The sequence below is a fragment of the Lynx rufus genome, unplaced genomic scaffold (assembly GCF_022079265.1).
Source record: "Lynx rufus isolate CCGP_SWC_20201006 ecotype Redwood Valley unplaced genomic scaffold, mLynRuf1.p SCAF_6, whole genome shotgun sequence".
NCBI lineage: Eukaryota > Metazoa > Chordata > Mammalia > Carnivora > Felidae > Lynx > Lynx rufus.
The window spans coordinates 111,545,832-111,569,429 of NW_025814878.1; the positions used below are offsets into that span (position 1 = coordinate 111,545,832).

General features: G+C 45.8%; 1 protein-coding gene and 1 long non-coding RNA gene across 7 annotated transcripts in view; one reads left to right on the top strand and one right to left on the bottom strand.

Annotated features, from left to right (window-relative positions):
* Nucleotides 1-4,796: 4,796 nt before the first annotated feature.
* On the top strand, nucleotides 4,797-12,722 carry LOC124528017 (uncharacterized). Its single transcript, XR_006966054.1, has 2 exons — nucleotides 4,797-5,160; nucleotides 10,854-12,722. It is a non-coding gene; the product is annotated as an uncharacterized LOC124528017 (long non-coding RNA).
* MAPK14 (mitogen-activated protein kinase 14) overlaps nucleotides 11,880-23,598 on the bottom strand; it is a 75,951-nt gene continuing 64,232 nt past the window's right edge. The window contains exons 9-12 of one of the 6 annotated variants that reach the window (XM_047101329.1): nucleotides 21,029-21,108; nucleotides 18,616-18,694; nucleotides 15,110-15,283; nucleotides 11,880-14,297 (exon numbers count right to left, since the gene is read on the bottom strand). In XM_047101329.1, coding sequence (XP_046957285.1) covers nucleotides 14,230-14,297; nucleotides 15,110-15,283; nucleotides 18,616-18,694; nucleotides 21,029-21,108 — 401 coding nt within the window. In that variant the 3' untranslated portion in view covers nucleotides 11,880-14,229. Of the gene's footprint in view, nucleotides 14,298-15,109; nucleotides 15,284-18,615; nucleotides 18,695-21,028; nucleotides 21,109-21,165; nucleotides 22,085-23,598 lie in introns of those variants that run through there. The other 5 variants (XM_047101328.1, XM_047101331.1, XR_006966052.1 and 2 more) reach the window with 5 other exon arrangements.

A 23,598-nucleotide genomic window follows, 5' to 3' on the forward strand; every position in this document is an offset into this window, starting at 1 on the left:
TTGCCCTTCCTTCCTGATCTTGAAAGTTCAGCTCTAAGCTCACCTCTTCCAGGGGGTGTTCAAGAGTGAACTCTAGACCTGCTTGCCTCCGTACCCCACTGTATACCCTTCCTACCCCCGTGACCCTGGCTTCCCCGCACCACATACACCCAGGCTTTGTGATGACCACAGTGTCTTTGGGTATACTCCTGGGAGCCAGTGGAGAGGTCGACAAGGACCAGGAGGCAGAGGTGGGTTTGAATCCTGGGTCAACACTTACAGGCTGTTTGACCTTGAGCGGGTGAATGCATGTCTCTGAGCTTCCTCATCGGTAAGATTGGAGAGCAACGCCCACTTAGGACACGCAGGAGGATTTGATGAGACTCTGGTTTCCTGTTTGCTCCCTCTCATCCTTCAGGACTGCTCACATGTCCCCTCCTCTGAGTGTCCTCCTTGACCCCATTGCAAGCCATGCCCCACCTGCTTTCCCGGCCTCGTTTTCCTTGAAGACCTTCTATAGCTCTCAATTCACTCGTTTATCATCCGTCTGCCTCCACTGGAACATCAGGGCTACGGGAATAGGGGTTTTGATGATTTTGCCCATTGCTGAATCCCAAGTTCCTAGAATAGTGCCCTGCATACAGTCGCTGGCTGAATGGCGGGTACATAGTGGGGGTTTTCAGCAGAAGCTGCTATTATTACTGTGCAACTCTGTCTTCTTTGTTTGCAACTGACAGGTTGGCCGAACTTACCTTCGGGCCTGGGGCAGTCCCAGCTCGACGATCTGCCAAACTGGGGTAATGGGGTCACCGTCCTGCCTGGGTCCCTGTGTGCCCTGCTTTGGGCAGAGGAGGCTGTGTGCCCTGGAGGCCATCTCGACAACCTGCCCTTCCAGGGCAGAGGCCACTGGGCCTGCCTGTTCCACCCCTTCTGTGTAAACATCCAACACTAGGACACATGAATCATCTCCAGGAACCCCACAACCCTTGTCAGGGTCAAAGAAAGCCAGATAAGCCTAGTAGGACTACCTGCCATGACAGAAGTTTGGGCTCTGGTTCCAGTTCTGCTTGTTTGGGTTCTTTGGTTCTATTTTTTGTACTTAACAAATATTGATAGAGCATGAATTACTTGCCAAAAACTGTTCCAAGAGCTTTATCCATATGTAACTCATTCGGTCCCCTTAAGAACCTTAAGAGATGGGTTAATAATACCCTCCATTTTGTATATGAAAAACATGAGGCACAGAGAGGCAAAGTGACTCACCCAAGGTCACACAGCTGGTAAGGAACAGAGCCAAGGGTCAAGTCTGGGGCCGTCTCAACCGTCCGCGCTAGTAACCACTGTGCTGAACTGCACTGGACAGCGCCCCTGAAGGCCCAGCCTTTGCCTTTTAGGAATCTGAATTTACAATCCCAGATGGTGCCTCCGTTGTTTGGCCACGCACTTATCTTCCTAAAGGTTCCGTTTGGCTTCCCTAAACAAGAATCTCCTTTCCTATCCTCCCTATCTAATCCCTGAATCTCCCTTGTTTCTAGAAGGAAACGGACAGTGGTGTGCTAGAAAAGTGGCACGGGGTGGAGGGGGGAGGAGGGGAGGAGGGGGGAGCCCCAGTGCCTAGCGCTTACTGATTTGTGGCATAATCCTTCCATCACGGCCAAATTCAAGCCACCAACGTGATGTCGCCGAACATGGAGTCGAGAAGAGGTGCACGACGTCAGCTGTCGAGAGCCACAACCAGCGGGCCCCAGCGCTGTCGGCAAAGATGCGGCAACAGGGGCAGGTGGGGTGCGCGGCACGAACCCCCAGCTGGGCCGCTGGGCCCAGGGACTGCGCTGCTCCCTGGCCTGTGCCTCCCAGGCCCTCCCGGGACCCTCGCACTTCGGTGAGGCCGCCCTCCCTCACCCAGGGCGGGATGTGGTTTCGGTTGCCCGCCGAGCAGACTGTGCACCAGCTGGGCAGCGGGCCAGCGGCCCAGCTCAGGTGTGACCGGCAGCCCAGCTGTGGTTGGTCCTCCTGGTGACAGCAGCCTTTCCTCCGAGACTCTCCCCACCCCTGGTAGCTCCCTCTTGCCTCCGGGGGAAAAAGTTAAAACTCCTTAGCCTGTTGGACAAAGCTTGCCGTCATCCGGGCCCTGCCTTTCTGGCTAATCGGATCCTCCATGGCGTCGGGGCGCAGACGACGTGCCTCACTCATCCCTGGCACCATACCTTTGCCTGAGCTGTTGCCTTCCTGGAATGCCAATCTTTCTGGAATGCCCATCTTCTGCTTTTCCAAGGGTGGGGAGGGACCCTCGTGCCTCAAGGCCTGGCTCAGTAGCACTTCCTGGGGCTGGCTTTGCTTGGCCGCTCCTACCCAAGTGCGTTCTCCTCCTCTGACTCCTGTAGGACACAGCAGGCCGTGAGAACTTGAACTGTCAGTTGACATTCAAACCAGAGTAAACTGCCTGTCTTGAGGCTATGAGTGTTTTATTTCTCTCTGTCCTCCGAACCTACTGAGCAATGTGTCGTAAAGCCTTAATCCATTCCACTGAATTTTACCGAGCGCCTATCAGGACGGTGAAGATACACGGGCAAATGTCACAGCCTCTGTCCTCAAGAAACTCATACCCTCGTGAAGGAGGCAGAGCAAAACAGGAAATGAGAACACACTGTCACCTGCAGGTGGGAATGTAAATTGGTACGAGCTTTTAGGAGAACGTTGAACCACCCCTTAGATGTAAGGGGTGAAAACGTGCGCCTCCTTTATCCTGGGGATTCCGTAGCTGTCAGTTTAGTCGACATAGAACGGACAAGGGGGCACATACTTACCAGTGTTGTTTATCATCTGTAGCAATAAAGACAACTTTCCAGCATCGTGAGAAAAAAAGGAAAAAAGGGCCTGGACGGATTGTTCCAGATTTGCAGAGTGGGTGTGCATTATTCCCATATGTGATTTTTTACTTGTGCTATATATGTATCTGTAAAAATATCAAACTGGATCATGCTGCAACTTCCCTTTTCACTCAAGATTGGTGGCGAGGTCTGCCCATGTTGATTCAGACTAGCTTGAGATTTCTCAACCTCGGCACCAGCGGCACTTGGGGCCTGGTAATTCTTTTTTCGGGGGGGGCGGGGGGAGGGGGTGCTGTCCAGCGCATCATAGCAGCAACCCTGGCATCTACCCACTAGACGCCAGCAGCTCACCCCTCACCCCCAAGTGACGACAACCAAAAATGCCTCCGGACCCTGCCCCACGTCAGACAGGCAAAACCTGGGAGGAGGCAGAGAGTCCTTCTAGTACATTTGCTCTCACCGCTGTGTAGGATTTTGCGGTAGGAACATACCGCCGCTTATTTTAAGCAATCTCTACACCCAACGTGGGGCTCGAACTCACAACCCCGAGACCAAGAGTCGCAGGTTCCACCGACGGAGCCAGCCAGGCGCCCCCCCCCCCCGTTTGTCTGTTTTTTTCTATTACACATAATGCTGAGTGAAGAGGCCCCCGTATTCATTTCCTTGAGCCCAGTGGGGAAGTTTCTCCAGAACAATGACCTAGAAGCAGATGCGGAGTTATAAGGTATATATGCAGCTTCTACCCTTGCTAAGTCCTGCCAAACTTCTTCCAACGTGTGCAAGTTTTACTTACAGCCTTGGTGTAGTCGAATGCATTAGCCTTTTCCTTTATGATTTCTGGGGTTTGTGACATGCTTCGAAAGCCCTTCTCCATTCAGATCTTTGGTTTGTCTGGAAGTGATTACAGCTAATGGAGGAAAGTAACTGCCCAGTTGTCTTGACACCATTTACTGACACAGATGACTGACTGACATGCGTCACCTCCGTAGAGTGTTTTTACAGATTTAGAAAATCTTCTAGAAGTGAAACCACCCTGTCAACAGCTCTTATTTCTGGGAAGTGGGATAATGGACGCTAGGTAGCTGCATTTAAAATTTTGTCAACAGGGGCACCTGGGTGGCTCAGGCGGTTAAGCGTCCGACTGCTGATTTCGGCGCAGGTCATGATCTGACACGGTTCGTGGGACCGAGCCCCGAGTCGGGCTCCTCGGTGCCAGCGCGGAGCCTGCCTGGGATTCTCTCTCCCTCTCTCTCTGTCCCTCTCGTGCTCACACACTCCCCCACCCTCATAAATAAAAAAATAAATAAACGGAAAAAAACAAAAAAATGGTCAACAGGGAAACAGGTTTCGTGGTCACAAAAGAATAGTGGTATTTAGAAAAAGTCGTGTGCGACTGGTGTGCTTGGTGCGAGTAAGAAACGGCTGGAGGGGTCACGTGACTGGAGGCTGGGAAGAGGCCCCGCGCGCGCATGCGCGCGCGCACGCGCGCTGGAGTGTTTCCTAACTGGGGAGTGGGTGGGACTCGTCAGCGGCAGAACAGCCTCCAGATGGGAACACGCCTCACCGCAAGCATCTGTCAGCCGTCATTACCAGGTAGTCACTGCCTCTGGCACTGGACAGAGCTGCGGGTGTGGGTTTTCGGTACGGGGCCCATGGCTTGTGTCATACCCCAGCCACGGCCGAGGGGAAAGGGGTCTTCGTGTCGCGGCAGCGGATGCTGGCTTTACACCTCACAGCCGGAAACAGATGACTGCATCGGCAGCCCCGCCCGCCAGGTGGAGCCCGCTAACCAGGTCGGGGACACACAGGCCTAGGACTCCCATGAGAAAGTCGCACAGTGTCGGCCGCGCTCGCGGGAGGGGGAGCAAGAGGTGCACCCGGCCCAGAAACGGCCACCAGCAATGAGCCCTCAGACGTGCTGTTCTTGGGGTGCCAGGGGAGTGGTACTGTCGTCGCCCGCGACTGTCTTCTTCCCCATTAGTATGTCACCTCCAAGAGGGCACGACTGTGACTTTTAGTCTTTCTCGTGTTCCCAGTGCCTGACCCAACAGATGTCTGTGAAATTGAATGAGGGTGCGAGATACCACAATGACTTCCAACTTCCCCTTCTTTCTCCCTGATATTTTCATTTGAAGGTGGCAGATGGATGGGGAAACAGTAGGAAGTATCTGGATCATGGCCATCAGCCACCTTCAATCATCTTTTGATTCTCGTTCCAATTCATTAAACCGCGGTGCCTCCGACTCGAGTCATACAGCAAGATGCAGCCAAGAGAATCAGAGTCCATTTATCCTGAAACTTGTCCGTTCCTGAGCTGGAAAGTTCCACACCGCACCGTTTCTTAGGGCAGGTAATCTGTGCATATTTAGTATCTTTCTTTTGATGGTCTTTGCTCGGAAAGACTGTTGATTATACAAACAGGAAGCAGAGGACAAGATGATTTGCAAGCGATTAAAAGATGATAGTCATTCAGTGACTCAGTCAGTAAAGATCGGCCGCCTGTTGTGTGTCAGGCACCATGCTAGGTGATGGGACACAGTCGCAAATAAGATGGCTTGTGCCCTTGAGGACGTACAGCCCCGAACTAACATTTATTGAGCGTTTAATGTATGCCATTGAGCATTTAACGTGCCTTAACTCATTTTATCCTCACCACAACCCTCTGAGGTAGGTTCCGAAAGATGAAGTAATTTACTCAAGATCATACCACTTGGAGATAGAGGGGCTGGGCCTCGGACCCACGCAGACTGTTTCCAGAGCCTGTGTCCTTGACCTTTGCAGGTTTTTGCTCTCGAGCGGGTGATACAAACATCAGGCCATGACAAAACAATGTGACAAAACATGGCCAGGGCCACCACAGATCAATGCAGACACACACAAGTGGCACCCGGAAGGGACCGCTAATCCAAGCTGGGGGATGGCCAGGGAAGGTTTGCAGAGGGAGTGGTTATGGGTAGCCAGCCTGGAGGAGCGAAGAACGAGGCAGGGGGTTCTACACAGAGGGAACGCCATGCACAAAGACCAGAGGAGACAAGGCTAAAACACATGGTGGCATTCTACATGGTGGCATTCTACGAAGAGTGCCGCCTTAGCGAGGGAGGGAGAAGTGACAGCTGGGGACAGAAGCACTGAAGGGGGGCACAGGTAGCTGCATGCAGCTCGTCCTCGGACCCACTTCTCTCCCGAGCGCTGGAGGTACCTTTCCATCCCAGGTGAGCAAGAAGGCAAGGGAGAGGGGACTGGGGCCTGGGAGACGCCCAGGGTGCCCTGAGTGAGGTGAGGCACCAAGTGCCCGGCTGTGGCTGCCGTGGACACTGGTGTCCTTTTCACTCCTCTCCTCTTTTCAGCCAGCAAGTCCTTAGGGAAACTATGCAGAAGGAATACAGTTTTGATTTTCTTTCGGAAACCAGGAGGGGTGTGTCTAATGTCGATGCTGCAAAACTGTGGAGCTGGGAGTCCTTCAATGGCGATTCTTGATTTTTGAATCCAGCGTCAGCAGCCACGTGACTCGGGATGAGGCTCTGAGACATTACTTGTAGAGACTATACAAGTAAGGATATCAATTGCTTAGCATACAGGAGGGGTCAGTAACTGCTTTTTAGCAGGGAAGGCGGGGAACCGACAGGGGAGAAGAGGAAGTCAGATCATCGACAAGGAGGTTTCACTGCTTAAGGCTCTACAGCCCTTGAGTCATTTCTATGTCAGCCGTTCTCAAAGGGTGACCTTTGGAAGCCATTGCAGTCATTTTTGGTTGTTGCAACGACCAGAGCTTTCTGATACGTAGCGCACAGGAGGCATCATGCAGGGTGAGATTTTCAACGAGAATTGCTTCATATGACAAAATACATCCTGCCGGACATTCACAGGGGTGGAAAAACCTATTTAGGGTTATCTGAGCCTAGGCTGTAACTTGACTTTATGTGTAAAACACAGGCTCGTTGGTTTTTCTGTTTGGTGGTTTTTTGTGTATGTACTTAAAATTTCCAGGATCACAACTGAGTATATGAAAAAAGATTATACTTGTTTCATTGGAAATTTTACCAACAGTTGTCCCCCAGTTTCAGAAAGTCACATGACCGACAGCAGTCCATCATGGCATTTGAGTTGCCAAGACAACACAACACAGTGGTCACATTCAACACGATTCTAGGTTTAGGAGCAAGTACCTAACTGCTTCCGTATGTCTTTTATTTACTTATTTATTTATATATTTATTTTCTTTTAAAAAATTTATTTTATTTTTGGAGAGAGAGAGACAGAGCGTGAGCAGGGGAGGGTTCGAGAGAGAGAGGGAGACACAGAATCTGAAGCAGGCTCCAGGCCCTGAGCTGTCAGCCCAGAGCCCGACACGGGGCTTGAACTCATGAGCCGTGAGATCATGACATGAGCATAAGTCAGAATCTTCACTGACTGAGCCACCCAGGTGCCCCTGTTTCAGTATGTCTCTTATGTGGTTATGCTTGAGCATTAGCATGTTGAAGTGTATCTTTTTTCTGTATCCATCATTTATATCAGATCATTCTATCTGCTTTGAAATCGTGTGTGTGTGTGTGTGTGTGTGTGTGTGTGTGTGTGTGCGTTGTCTATGAATTTCACTTCAGGATCATAAAAAGAATGTCTCAAGATATTAGTTATGCAAAAGCATGTTGGATCTGATAAAGACTTGAGAACCACTGTTCTTTGCGAAGGGGCCAGGTTGGCCCTGTGGTTTTACATCTTCTTTGTGCCCACCGTCAAACGACACTCAAAAGGTGGTGGTGTATATATATTTTCTTCATTGCAAAATTGGACTTACGGTTACTTCCTTACTTCATTGCTTAATGACTTCTACATGAAGCACATTCTCCCAACTGAACTGATCAAGAAGTTTTGCAGTACAACAGTGTCCTGCTGGTGATGGGTACTCAGGCCACAGCCTCTGGCCTCAATAATAGGAGTTTTCCAGAAACTTCCCCGGAGCTAGGCCCTGGACTATCTCGTCCAGGGAGCTCTCCTCCCAGGTGGCTTCAGAAGCTCACGCTGCAGGGGCGCCCGGATGGCTCGGTCAGTTAAGCACTGACTTCTGCTCAGGTCATGATCTCGCGGTTCGTGGGTTCAAGCCCCACGTCGGGCTCTGTGCTCACAGCTCAGAACCTGGAGCCTGCTTTGGATTCTGTGTCTCCTCTCTCTCTGCCCCTCACCTCTCCCCCTCAAAAATAAAAGAAACATAAAAAAAAAAAGAGAGAGAAAAGCTCACACTGTGGGGAGGACACTCCCACTCACTCTAATAGAACAGCCTCAATGCCCAAGGTCAGTTCAAGAGAGATGCAAACTAACCAGTATCTTGAGTGTCCACAGCATACTGGGCACAGAGGTTTGTTATTTTGTTCATTTACAAATCTTCAGTCACCTGAAAACTAAAAACTATTATCCCAGCATCATATACCTGACAAAAGCTTGAGTCAGGATTTGAACCTGAGATTTATGGCTTCAAAACCCAGTATTGCTTTCCACTGTAACCCACACCTGCCTAAGAAAATCTTGCAGTCATACCCCAGTTTAATTAATACATTTTCTGGCTGTGGCAATGGCCCAAAAGCTTCTGAACAAAGAATAATTGTATCCACTCGACACCCACTTCCTTTTTCTTTTTTTGAGAAATGGAATAGCCTTAATCCAGTATCAAGCATACCTTCTTCTGAACTACCCTTTTCTCCAAAAAAGATCTACTCCAGTTTTTAAAAAGCCCTTTCCTACATTGAGAATAGGTTAGTAGGTGTTAACCTTCAATTATTTCTTCAAGAAAAGGGTCTTTGTGGGGCGCCTGGGTGGCTGAGTCGATTAAGTGTCCGACTTTGGCTCAGGTCGTGATCTCATGGTTCATGGGTTCGAGCCCCGCACTTTGGATCCTCCCTCTCCCTCTCTCTGCCCCTCCTCTGCTCATTCTCTCTCTCTCTCAAAAATAAAGAAAGAAAAAAGGAAAGGCTCTTTGTTATTCTGTAAGACTAGAGGTGTCCCAGCTTTATTATTATTAATTTTTGTTTTGTTTTAAAGTAAGCTCCAAGTATGGGGCGCCTGGGTGGCTCAGTCGGTTAAGTGTCCGACTTCAGCTCAGGTCATGATCTCACAGTTCGTGAGTTTGAGCCCTGCGTTGAGCCCTGTGCTGACAGCTCGGAGCCTGGAGCCTGCTTCACATTGTGTCTCCCTCTCTCTCTCTGCCCCTTTCCCGCTTATACTCTCTCTCTCTCTCTCAAAAATAAATAAAACATTTAAAAAAAAATAAAGCAAGCTCCAAGCCCAATGTGGGGCTTTGACTCACAGCCCCAGATCAAAGAGCCACATGATCTACTGACTTAGCCAGTCAGGTTCCCCGAGGTGTCTCAGCGTTAGACCAGTGGTTCTTAACCAGGGATGATTTTGCACCAGGGGACATTTGGCAATGTCTGGAGACATTTCTGGCTGTCATAACTGGGAGAGAAGGGCGTATGCATGCGACTGTCATGATGTGAGCAGAAGTCAGGGATGCTGCTTGACAACCTACAGCGCGCAGGTCTGCCTCGACAAGTAACGATGTGACCCCGGAGGCCAATAGTGTCAAAAACTGAAAAATCCTGCTTCAGATCCCCCCCAATACACTCTTCTACTAGGGAAGAAACTGCCCAGGGCTCTCAGCTGGGGGCAGAATCCGGCTACACAGGAGTGGTGGTGTTACGCTTGTGAAGAGGCCCCACAGCTGGGTGCAGCCCCTTTCCACCCTGTGTTCTCCTGTCTTGGAAAGTTGGGCTCTGACCCTGGCAAAACTGAAATTGGGGGATGGTTCTCCGGGTCTCACACACACACACACACACACACACACACACACACACACATCTTTCTTCTGTTTTCCACTTACCTTCTCTTGCTCCTAATATATCCTGCACATGTACCCGTCTCCATATATGGTTTTCCACTGTAAGATGGCCATGTTATTCAAGTTCTCATTGGCAGAAATGTCAGTATTTTGCTATCGCAAAGAACAAGACCCCGAGTGACCTTTTTTCATCCGTGCACTTGTGAGAAGTGTAAGTGTTAAGTCCAAAGCATATGTTAAGACATATCTGTATTATTAAAAAGGTCTTCGTTTGCATATTTGGTAGCTAAGTCCTCGTAGCTATCAGATCATACAGAGAAGTGAAGGTCATCACACAAGCACATTCAACTAGTTAACGGACTACTTAGAAAGTTTGTCCCTTTTTGCCTCATAAGCATCTGAACCCAGAGTGTCTATCCTACCCATTCTAGTCTTCTGTTAGTCTCTAATTACGTTGTACGCATATGACCAATGACACAAATATAAGGCAGATTAACTGCAGCAAGTAAATCTTGCAAAAATGGTAGATTTGATAAACTTGATAAATAACGCTCGAAAACTGCTTAGATCTCAAAAATGTGGATCTGGCGGACTCCGACCAGCCAATAAAAAGGGAAAAGTAATAAAGCGATCACCAAGAGAGACTTAGAGAAAAGAACGATGCATCAAAAGATTGAGGTCTTTAGGAAAACTGAGGAAGCCTCAAATATTCTTGCCCAAATTCCCCCTCTGATTGCGCTGCAAAAATCAAAATGGGAAGGATACCGCAGGATGTTAAAGACGGTGTCACGTGAGAAACATTTTGTCCTTTGTTCATGACAAAAGCCTATCTGAAATTATGAATATGCTTTTACAATTCTGCTCCGTTTTCATGATCGTCCCAAACAGACTTCCTCTGTCCTCCAATCCCCACCACGTACTAGGAGATTCTGGTCCTCATTTTCAGTGGGTTCACTTTAGGGAGCTCTCTCTGGTGTCCACTCTCTTGAGCCACCAGGCAGCACCCACTCAGAAGCCTAGGAGGAAGGCCGAGTCACAGCACTCGTGCCTGGTATGCAAAGGCAAAATATTTCCTGCAACTGTCTGATCCTTGCAGGGGCTTATATATCACGTGTGACAACTGGGTCCCTTTCCTTTTACCCTCTTAAGAAGCGGATGAGGACAGGATGAAACAAAGAGTCTGTGCTCAGTTTGCCTTCTGCCATTATTCCCAGCTGCCAGCCTGGGACCACACACCGCAGGACAGAACACCCGGCTGCACGCTCGATATCCTCGCAGGCTGGGCCTCGACAATCCAGCCTGGGACACCTGTCAGCATTCCTCGGCCACTGAGAAAGGAAGCACACGGACACAGGCCCTGAAAACAGCCGCGAGACCTCGCGGACCTTTAATCCTGTGGCGCAAGTCACTTGTTTTGAGGAATACTGACTGTCGGGTCATAAGATAAATGAGTCATAAAACAGATTGCTTAAAAATCTATAAACAATATACGTATATAGGTACACATGCAACCTTCTCTCTGGCAATTTCCAAATGAAAATATACTTTCTACAGATAGAATGTCAAAGCTGAAAAGAACCCAAACAACTACTTAAACAAACTTCATTTTACACATGAGGAGACTGAAGTCCTAGGCCAGGGGTCGGCAAACTTTTTCTGTAAAGGGCCAGAGAGTGAATTGTTTAGACTCTGTAAGCTGTATGGCCTCTGCTGCAACGACTCAACTTTGTCACTGCAGCACAAAAGCAGCCATAGAAAATACGTAAATGTGTGACTGTGTTCTGATAAAATGTTACTTACAGACATTGAAATTTGAATCTTGTATTATTTTTCACACACTACAAAAATACTGTTCTTTTGATCCCAAGCACTTAAAAATGTAAAAACCATTTTTAGTGGGCTATACAGAGACAGGCGGTAGACTGGCTCTGGCTCTGGGGTCATACTTTGCGGACCCCTGTCCTGGGCTACTCTGACACCCAAGCGTAGTAATATAGAGCCTGCTGTGTTATACCTTATTTGCGATTTGCTCTATCCGTCCCATCAGTGACTCAGATCTGCTTCCCCATAAAGTGGACAACTAAGGACCTCTGTAAGTGTTTTCTAAATTTCAGGAGTAATATTAAGATCTATCAGAGACGTACGCCAGGCCACAATGGAAAGAACATCAATATGATGCCATATTGTGCACTAAATAAAATGCAATCGACATAAAAATATAAGAAACTTGAGAAACTCACTAAATTTGAAAAATAGGCTTTATTTTAACCAGTGGTATTGTATGACATCCTATACGGCATAACTGATTACAGCCAAGTTCATGAATACAAATACAATAGCAGTTTCCCTCATTCTCTCTTTTGCTTTCTGTTCAGAGAAATCAGGAGATGGGAGCCTGATGCTCAGAAACCAACGAGCTGTTCCATAGGCTCCGGCCGAGTCCAGGCTCCTGGAGCATATTCAGACTCCTAACACATACACAATCACATGTGCAAAGACCTTTATGAAAAATACTCAGAGCAGTATTTCTTCAGGAAATCACACTAGCATTTACAATCAGACACGGCCAATAAAATTCATCTTGTTGTGGATTGTGAGGATTTGAACTGCACATAAAGGAGATGAGGCCTTTGCGTCCATTTTTCTTTAAAGAGGGGAGAATCTCAGGTGAGGTGCGGTCACCCATCAGCCTGCCTCCTTCCTTCTCGCTCCACAGCTGACTCAGGGGAGCTCCCCGTCCCTCCAGAGGGCATGCGCCACGGCACTGTGATACAGAAATGGATACACCTTGTCCCAAATACAAGATTTTGTCGCGCCACCAACAGTGGAAGTGGCTTTACGCTTTCTTATTTCACAAAAGGTTTAAATACGTGGGCCCTTAGGGGGCACAAGATGCCTGAAATTCAGAAAATTAAGGAAGCAACTCTTCTCTACCCCTGAGGATATTTCATCTTTATGAAGTTGAAAATACAAAATATTAGAATAATTTGCCCTTTCTCCCCATCAAATGGAATCACATTCTCAAAGGATTCCTGCAATATACAAAATTCTGAAACAAAATTTTTTTCTCCCCAAACCAAGACCAAGATTTCAATGTTAAGCTGCCAAGAAGACCCTCTCCCAAAGACGGGTGGAAAAAGACACCTCGTTACTTCTCTAATAACCACGTTTAGACAAAGATAGCAAAAGGAGTTTCTGGCCTCATGAGTTTTTATTTTTCACTTTGATTTTCAGCATTTCTTAGCATTGGCTATTGGGAGTGAAGAGAACAATTTGTTTTTCAAAGTCTGAGATATTCCCGGGAAGAGCCTTGATCTTTCCCGTGACGGTTCCCTATAAATAGTTTGTCAAAAACCAGACGGCAAGAGTGAAAATGCTATCCACCCATCTGTTCCATTTCTTCATAGTTTTCACATCAAAAGCACCTAGAGTATCAATTGTGTTCAACACAAAATAGCACTGGGACTGGAGAGAGGATGTCACCTGCCCGTGGCATCGGCCAAGGTGACGTGGGCTCTGAACTACCCAAGAAGTCTTCACCGGCAAACCTGCCAGGCACCAGGGCCTCCCGAAGAGAACAGACAAGCAGCTGTGCATGCTCAAATAGCAAGACGTGCAAAACACATCATCACTCTGCTGGGAATAAAGAGCACACAGGAAGTACACTGACAGCAAGAACCGGCTTCTGCCTGCTGGGGCCGATATGCGTGAGACCTTGGCACTGAAGGTCGGGGGCGAGCAGAGAGAGGGCAACACCTGGGGGGGCGAGGGGGAGAGAAGCACACACACACGCATGCTCGCACATGCACACACGATGCCTCCAGGGGCTCCCTGGTTACTTTGGGTTCACGAGTGGCCGTCCAACAACCTGACTACTTGCCTGGCTCAGAACGTTCATCTGCCGCGCTCTCGAACTGCCTACACTTTCTTCTCTCCTTTTAAGGCACAAGCATATTTACAGTTTCAGACATACCTGCTGAGTTCTGAGACTCATATTAAGCAAAGTCAATCACAGACTAGTGCACAGAAGCCAGTTGGTCCTTTTCGGCTGCATGTGTCGCTGAGGGACGGCTTCTGAAGCAGCCAGAAAGTGTGAGCCCCTTCTCTGTGCCACTGTGGGATGCAGGCGCGTCTACCCCCCACCGCAAGGCGGGGCCACAGGAGAGGCCAAAATGGCAAAAGCATGGCTGGGATCTGGGACGTTTAATATTTTTTACTTTGCATTTGACAAACCCTAACCAGAGGGCAGCTCTCGCCTGCCTGAGCTGACTCTCACAAAGAGCAAGCAGTGGCTGCCACAGAGCTTCTGGAACCCCACGTGAAGTCACTGTGATCATAGTTTGCTCATATTCTCTTACCCCCCACCCCCCACCCCCCACAGAGACAGACACACACATGCACACGCACAGGAGCGCACACATACACACACACGCACACACGCGCGCGCACACACACACACGCACACACACACCCCTTCCACCATGGAGGAAATCTTTGCGACAAGAGGCACTTGAATGATATTTGGAGAGTTCCCATGAAAAGGCCTTCCCCTCACAGTGAAGTGGGATCAACAAAACAGAAACCAGGTGCTCAGGATTCCATCTCTTCTTGGTCAAGGGGTGGGGGCACAAAGCTGATGACTTCATCGTAGGTCAGGCCTGGAAATTGGGAAGGAAAAGTAGGATGTGAGGGTTCAGATGATTCTCTTTGCTGGCAAGCACTCGAAGCTTCTAAGCTCGAGATCCTTCCTCCCCGTGCAGGCTAATGGTTTGATGGGCGACTTCAAAGAACCGCCTCATTGCTTATGTGCGCTATCCTAATGGAACATGTGATTACACGGCAGTTTAGTGATACACGTGAAAGAACTATTTTTACTTATTTGTTTTATTCCTCAGTGTCTCCTCTTTAAAGTTCTCTGGAGCAGGAATAACAGAGCACTCCTGCAAGCTACAGCAGCAGGTAACTTTGGCTTGGGGATTTAACTGGAGTTCTGAATGTGTGTTTTATGGAAAGACTTTGAGATTGGACATAGAAGAGACATAGGCTCCATTTCTGGCTGTGTCCCTAACTAGGTCTAAGGTAACAGACAAGATAAAAACTCTCCATCAATTGTAAAACTATAATTCTATAGTTCTATCAACTGTAAAACTACAAAAATACCTTATTCCCTACTTAGATGTTGTAAATGCAGATTCGGAGAACCTCAAAGCTCTATACAGATGTGAGGGGTTGTGTGCAAAATCAGACCAGACAGAAGCACCTCAAAGGTCCAGAGAGTATCATCTACAACAGACAGTTGCCATCAGGGAAACATATTCGTTCTGCATCAAAGACACTAGTGACAAGTTTTAACAAGTCGGCTATAACCAGAAATTCTATTTTCCCACAGCTTTTGGTTAGTGGCTCACCTAAGAAAGATTTTTAAATCTAAGTCCTCACACTAGATGTTAATCCTGCTCTTATGACTTACTCTTCCATTCATCTATAAGGAGGTCCCTGCTTTCAAAGGACTGATCATAAGGATCAGCCACTGGTTCATCATCAGGATCATGGTACTGGGCAAAGTAGGCGTGTGCAAGTGCTTGGGCCGCTGTGATCCTCTTGTCTGAGTCCAGTACAAGCATCTTCTCCAGCAAGTCCACCGCTATCAGTACATGGATTGGAAGGAAAAAAAAGTTTTTAACATGGTAGCAAAAAATTATGCTTTATTAAGCAAACACACAATTTTGACTCTTCATAATAAACAAAAGAATTCTCCTCCCAAATGTCTGCTCTAGGATACATTATTCCTCTTCTTCTTGTGTGTGTGTGTGTGTGTGTGTGTGTGTGTGTGTGTGTGTTGTCTCGTGCTTTTTAAGAATACATTACTAAAGAGCGATTTTTAAAAATAACTGAGATTCTGTTTGAACAAGCTTTTGTGGAATGCCAATGTCAAACTGCTACCACTGTAGTCAAACTGTGTCAAAATGAAAGCCTATAACCAAAGTAATCAGGAAAAGGTAAGCAGCCTGATTTTTGTTTTTTTATTTTTTTTGTCTGCTTGCACTGTTTATTTACTGACATAAGGCAATGAGTATCCATTAAACAGATCTTCAAACAATGAACAAATTGAGGGTTTTACATGGGTGTGTGGGCGAGACATGGTATTTGGATAAAGGAAATAAAATTTTCACTATGAAAAATTTCAGTGTACAAAACAATAGTACAGTGAATACTCATATGCCCACCACCACCCATATCCAACAATTAAGATAATCTAGGGGCGCCTGGGTGACTCAGTCGGTTAAGCATCCGACTTCAGCTCAGATCATAATCTTGCAGTCTGTGAGTTCGAGCCCCACGTCAGGCTCGGTGCTGACAGCTCAGAGCCTGGAGCCTGCTTTGGATTCTGTGTCTCCCTCTCACTCTGCCCCTCCCCTGTTCAAGCTCTCTTTCTCTCTCTCAAAAATAAATAAACATGTTAAAAAGTTTTTAAAAAAAACAAGAAAACATTATCTATCTACTTAACTGTGTTTTCTGCTGGACCATTTTAAAATAAAATGATAGGCATGGTACTTTACCCCTAAATATTTCAGCATAAAGACATCTTTCTATATAGTCACAAAACGATCATATCTGACAAACAGATAATTCTCAAATATCATCTAAAATCCAGCTTATGTTAACATTTCTCCAATTATCCTAAAGTTGTCTTTTATACCTAGTTTGTTCAAACCAAGATCCAGTTAAGGGTCACGCACTGCATTTGACTGGGTTTCCTAGGGTGAAAAGTACCAGTTCCTAATAACCAATACCTTGATGAGGAATAAGGTTGGGGTAAGAAAAAGATTCCTCTAAGATCTTGACAGATACAAATATACACACCACATCAAAGGGCAATTTAAGTTTTAATTCATGTTTTGAGAATGCCAGTTAAACATGATGCCAGTGACTGACAAAATACAGCTGTCACTATTTACATCGTTGGTGTACTCCTGCTCAGTTAACATGCTGGGCACAAGTTCATGGTCAGTAACAACATGTTCTGTCTGCAAGAAGAAACTCTTTGTATGACATCACTGTTTGGCAGTGAGCTATGAGGCATGTTTAAATCCTGACAAGTGCAGTGCTGAACACCAGATGGCCCAAAGCCTCCATTCAACTCATTTGCAGTCTGTATTGCTAGGTGGTATCCAGTTCTTTTGAGAATATTTAAATTCATGATTCCAGAGAAGGATGGATGTGACCTAAATAAACTGCTGGGACACACACATACCTCCCCTCTTCTCTAGAAAAGTGAGTTAACAAGTCTCTTTGAGTTGGCTAAGAGGAAGTCAAACAGTGAGCACTGCCAGGTCTGAAACATGAACTGATAGGATGAAAATACATTCAGAACAGAATGACAGACAAGAAAGCTACCAGCATACAACATGATTTCCCAACATCCTAGCGTATTTGCGACTCAAAGAGAGCTTCTCACAGATCCTTGAACTGGATACTACAGCTCAAATAAATCATACAAAGCCAACGGGAGCGTACCAGGGCAGATGCAAACCTCAACCGACCGCACAGAATTCTGTATACCCCTGATGAGTCTGTGGACTCATTTTTGGATGTGAGAGTGGCCCAGCTGAGGTCTGGCACACTTACGATCTCCAAGGCTGACACAGGCTCACCCAGAACTGCCCAACTTTTCAAAAAAGGTGAGCATCTCTGCTATTGTAAGAATTATCACAGTAACACTGAAATCACTCGCAACAATCACTATGGAAGAAGTACTTAAAACGGTAAAGCCACTCAGCCTTCACTACAACCTGAAGAGGGAGTCGTGATTATCAGCCTCGGAGGATAAAACTAAATGGGAAGCGCAGCTGCTGGGACCCGTAAGGAGAGGGAGGACCCACTGAGAGATTCCAAAACATCCCACAGCCTTGCACATATAACATGTGACATATAACACACACAACACAATCTTCAGAAAAGAGAGAAGGTTGATTATACTATTATCATAGCATTGCCCCCTCCCTGTCATAGGAAGGCCCTGATCTGATTTTTCTGTGTCTGCCGTTAAAAAGCACTGTCCAGGGGCGCCTGGGTGGCGCAGTCGGTTAAGCGTCCGACTTCAGCCAGGTCACGATCTCGCGGTCCGTGAGTTCGAGCCCCGCGTCAGGCTCTGGGCTGATGGCTCAGAGCCTGGAGCCTGTTTCCGATTCTGTGTCTCCATCTCTCTCTGCCCCTCCCCCGTTCATGCTCTGTCTCTCTCTGTCCCAAAAATAAATAAACGTTGAAAAAAAAAAAAAATTTAAAAAAAAAAAAAAAAAAAAGCACTGTCCATGGGGCGCCTGGGTGGCGCAGTCGGTTAAGCGTCCGACTTCAGCCAGGTCACGATCTCGCGGTCCGTGAGTTCGAGCCCCGCGTCGGGCTCTGGGCTGATGGCTCGGAGCCTGGAGCCTGTTTCCGATTCTGTGTCTCCCTCTCTCTCTGCCCCTACCCCGTTCATGCTCTGTCTCTCTCTGTCCCCAAAAAAATAAATAAATGTTGAAAAAAAAAAATTAAAAAAAAAAAAAAAAAAGCACTGTCCACTGCACAGTCCTTGAATCAGGGAATTAGAGGCTCAGGCAATGACACTTTTAGGGGCCAACCAAAGCATCTATTAGCCCTAGCTTTAAGGAATAAAGCAACTCCCTTTTTTTTTTTTTAATGTTTTATTTATTTTTGAGAGAGCGTGCACACACACACAAGTAGGGGAGGGGCAGAGAGAGAGGGAGACAGACGATCCAAAGCAAGCTCTACACTGTCAGCCCAGAGCCCGATGTGGGGCTTGAATTCACAAACCGTGAGATCATGACTTGAGCTGAAGTCAGACGCTTAGCTGATGGAGCCACCCAGGTGCCCCAGTGGTACCCTATTTAATCAAAAGGAAAAACTCTTCTTCAGATCCCCAATTTATGTCATGAACAAGTCAATATCCTTGAGATGAGGATACGATCAACTTACCCAAGGGATTGGCACCAATAAATACATTTGCAAAGTTCATTTTCGGCATCTGGGTCAAAGACTGAATGTAGTTTCTTGCCTGTAAAAATAAAAGGTTTTCAAAATGGCTTTGTTCAATAATGTTACTGCTCCCGGAGTCTCAGTCCTGCCAAGGAACAAGTGTTAACTGACAAAATCTGCTAGCTTCGGTGTTTATGACTGTCTTTGATATTCAGTTAAAGACTTCTCTTTTACTGCCTTATGTATGATCATCACCTTTGTTTATTCTGGTTATCTCTCACAGTTACATTTCAAGTGAATGAGAATGCTAACCAATTAAGTTCCCTTTTAATAGCTTTCTGATCAAAGGATCAGAAGTTTAAAAAAAAAAAAAAAGAGGCCAGGAGATCTAAGAAGTTCCCTTCTGAAACAGCCTTCCTAGAAAGCTAAAATTAGCACAGGGATTGGTACTCCTAAGGAAAGTCTAGGACTAGCAGTCTTCTGATGGTGCTGATCTCAGTAGGTACTCTTGGTACATAAAAAGGATATTCATGTTAAACCTTGCTAACAAAGTAATCTTGGTAACAAGAAAGTAAACATAAGCCTAGTATATTATTCTAAGAGTCTTGAACACATTTAAAAAAACACTAATTATTAAGGGTAACAAACAATAGTGGGTTATAAGTTACACGGCTTGTGCGGAAATCTTTCCCCTACCACTTAGAAGGTACATCTTTTGGGGCTAGTCCTCAGCTAACACATCAGTGACCTCATCTGCAAAATATTAGTATTAGATATTAGTATTTGGCTTGCCTGTAACATACAGTCACTGTGATACTCAAGTACGATAAAAGTTTATGGAAGAGCTTCAAACTAAAATTCTGACACAAACATATTACCAATATAGTTGTTATTAGTTTGGTCCCTACGGTGGAACAGGCTTGAGTTTCTATCTTGAGTTTATCACTTTGGGTAAGTCACTTACTCTCTTTAAGTCTTGAGTTCCTCTTCTGTAAAATGAGATTAACAATGCTGACCTCACCAGGCTGCAGTGAGGATTAGAGATAATAAGCCAGCACTTCCTCAGCACAGTGCTTGGTTCAGAGTGATGGCTCAATAGACATTAACTGCCAACACTGTTGCCTTTAGAAAGTTTGCTCTCATTCACTAAGGGTGTTTCAACTTCACAAGTTCTGAATTTCACCCTAAGGAACTTAAGGCACCAAATATTATTCAGGACTGATAGCTCTACCAAGGCAAACCAAAAACTGGTCTTGAGAATAATCATATAAATACAAATGTAACTCATAAATGCGTACTTCAGAGATTAGGTATTAAACTATGTCTATGGACATCCCTGTTTCAAAAAGTAAACCCCACTCACTATCAGTGCATCTGAGATAAAATTTCTTTTATCTTAACCACTTCCTTAAAATTCCTGTTTTAACAAGGCTCAACACTAAACGTATGTGTGTACGCTGTATGTGTGTAAAAATGTACACGCACACACAACCTTAGAAAAAGTTCTGGTTGCTAGGGTAACTTCACCTTCTTAGTCATTGTATGTGGTGCAAGTAGAAGTCCGCTTTGAAAAGCCGTTGAGTCCGATTTGAAAAGAACTCGACTGTCCACATGGCTGTAATCCCTTCCTATTTGAGCGTAAGATAAAAGGATGAAGGGAAAACAGAGGTAAGAGAGACCTGTCTGTCTCATGCAGGGAACAGTCATCCCTCTAATAAGATTTTTTTTAAAAAGGTAAATTTCAAGACTGAAATATAGCTGAAACAGAAACAAAGCTGCTGGGAAGGGCCTCTGGATGCCAACCTGGCTCCCAAAAGCATTCAAGGCGCCTTAGAAAGAAGTGCCCCAATCACCTCTGATAAGAAAGCTAGCATTAGATTAAGGAGTAAGAACTGGTCAAGAAGACACCTTATCCTGTATCAGTGTTCATATTTATTCCATATTATTTACATATTTTCTTTTAAATACAGTACTTATTAGTGTTGGATATTTTACTGATTTTTTGTATTTTAAAGGAATAATACTCTTTTGCTCATTATAAAAAATTGACGAATAGACCATGCTAATGGTCCTCAGTTAAATACACTTCCAGCCTAAAGCCATCAGATGGTAACATACCCTAACTAGGAACACACAACAGTCTCTTAAGCACTAAATTCATAAAACCCAAATATAGAAGTAATATCATTTTCTATTTACAAGCCTGTAAGTTATATTCTCAATCCATAGGATTGGATGACATTTTATCCCAAATGTCAACATCTTGCAACAGCACACAGGCAGTCATCAGTAGCCTTCAAGGCACATGCAAAAGCACTCAGTGACATTAAAAACTGTGTTGATTATACAGTGGCAATAAAATGAAATGTGGCCTTCTGAATTGGATATCCCTATACAGTCTGTTTGTTCTCACCTCATGGCTTGGCATCCTGTTAATGAGATAAGCAGGGGGGGTCCCCGTCAGACGCATAATCTGCTGAAGCTGGTTAATATCTTAGATGCCTAGTCAAGGGCATTGTTAAACATACAGTGCAAAAAAATAACTTTCAACTCAAGTTTTTAAGAAGGCCAAAAAAGCCACCCCAAAACAAAGGAAAAACCCACCCACTCATTCCTCCCCCCCCCCCCCCCAGGCCAGAGCCCAAGGCTGTATGTTAAGGCACACTTCTATGAATGGCATGAGAGTTATTAGGCATGCAGCCAGTGACTGGCCATGCAGCTAAGAAAAACTGCTTTTCTTTCATTTTAGCATCATCTTTAACATGAAATATTTTAGGCTCCCTGGAAAGAGACTGCCCTGTGATCCAGGATGCCAGCCAGAGAACTGTTTTCAACAGGATGGCCCAAACCTGTTTGCTTGGGGATGGAGGGGGGGCGGGTGGCGGGGAGGTAAATGGAGAGGATTCAGAAAATTTTGATTTGGCTCTGGACAAAATAAAACTTTCAATATATCCATTCAAGGAAGAGGTTAAATTTTTGTGGCACAGGTTCTGGTGACTCTCCAAGGCACCACCCCTCCAATCGTAAGACATGGCCGGGTGTGTGAGCTGATAAGCAATGCCAAGTTTCAAAGACATTAGTCGTAGTACATTTATAACATGCCACAAACACACAGTTTGTGTGTTATCACAAACACACAAACACACAGGAAGAAACAGTAGACATGGGGGAAAGTTAGAAGCCAATGGCAAGGACGGAACAGAAGTCACAGGCCACTGATGGTTTTCTAGCAAGCCTCAGTGATTTCCTCCACAAGTCTCTAACAGGTGGACAGGCTGACTCCACTTCATAAACAGCCGGGAGGGAGCCTACAAAACAGTCTGCCGGGACCGAACCATGAGGTCTTCTGTAGGTACGCGCGCGTATGTAAGCGGCACTCCAAACTTTCCTCTTCGTGCTGTCCCATCAGCTTTAACACAATTCCCCCGCCTCCAAAGTGCTGTAAGAACTGCCAGTTTATCATGTGTTCCTATTAAAGGAGAAGTGATGGGATTTTGAAAATCAACACAATTCAATAAAAATGGTCTTGTATTCCCTTTCTTCTTAAACCTTTCATTCCCCGCTGCGGCTGGCGTGGCATCTTCAGTGAGCACCCTGGTCAAGTAATTACACTTCTTTGTGGCTCCCTTCAGTAAGTTTTCACCTTAACTCCTCCTCAGAGCTCCAATGCCCTAGGGGTCGGATGACGTGTGTAAGGCTGGCCATCAGGAGAGGGCTGGGGCCACACGCTCCACCCCGCCTGTCACATTCTATTTCACACCGGCCCAAAGACAGGCCAGCAGATTCAAAAGGTGGCATGAAGTCGTTTTAACTTTCTCTCAACAAAGTTTAGATTTACCTTTAAGCAAGTTACATAACGAACGTTACTTTGCATGCCAAGAAATGTAACCACAGGGGGCCCGCTAAGTAAACCCCCCGCAATAGTGGAACACCAGTTGGGTTTTAAAATCTTAAAATCCTGCCACCTCTCTGGTCTTTCTTGTGAACAATACTTGGCCTGTGCGTTTTCTGAGGGCTTTTGCTTTTTTAGTATGATTTTTTTTTTGTTCTTTCACTGATTACTATAGGTGTTGGGTCACTAACCAAAAAACTCTCTCCTCAGCCATCCACCATGACCCATTTTATCCCCTTTTCTCCCAGCACATCCCAACTTGTTCTCAATCAGCCCACCCATTATTGCATTTTCTTACAATGTCTTATTATTTATTGATTGAATTTCTACATCAGTGATGACATCACTACCTCACTATTCTTCACGAGTGATGAAAATAGCTATTGGCTTTCTTTTTTTATTACATTCCTTCACTAATGAATTTTTCTTTTTATTTCTAATACCTTTACACAGGTTTCCTCACCTGGCTTTGTTATTTACACAGCATGTATCCTACACATCATGTGCTTTTAAAATAAACTGGTACTTGGGGAGTATCACTGACATCAAATTAATCTTGTCTACCGTTTTGAAAGTTTAAAACCCCTTTTATCTACTCGCCATAACCATGTAGGAAAAAAAAAACAACTTTCTTATTCCTGTACTCAATACAATATTATTTGAGTGCGTTCTATATTCTGGTACTCCATTTTATTATGCCCAACTCTAGAGCTATTTAAATGTATAATATATCCTATTTCACCAAAGATAAAGGTGATCTCATTATTAGTTTGGGCACTTGATGTTGTTTCTTTCTTAACAATAAATGATGGATTAATAATAGGTAAATACTATATTACCCATGCTTTTTCTTTTAGAAATTCTTATGACTAACAGCACACACCTATAAGGTGGATGGTTGGGGTGGGAGACACGACTAAGCAGGAGCTGCTAACAGCCTTTCCCAGACAGGGAATGAATTTACTATCTTAGTCTCATTAGTACTATCAGTAAACAAACTGAACTTCCTCCCAACCCCGCTCCCTTGCCCCCGTGTTTTCTCTATTACCGGTTTTTCTCAGCAAATGCATTTAAAACAATAAAGCACCATC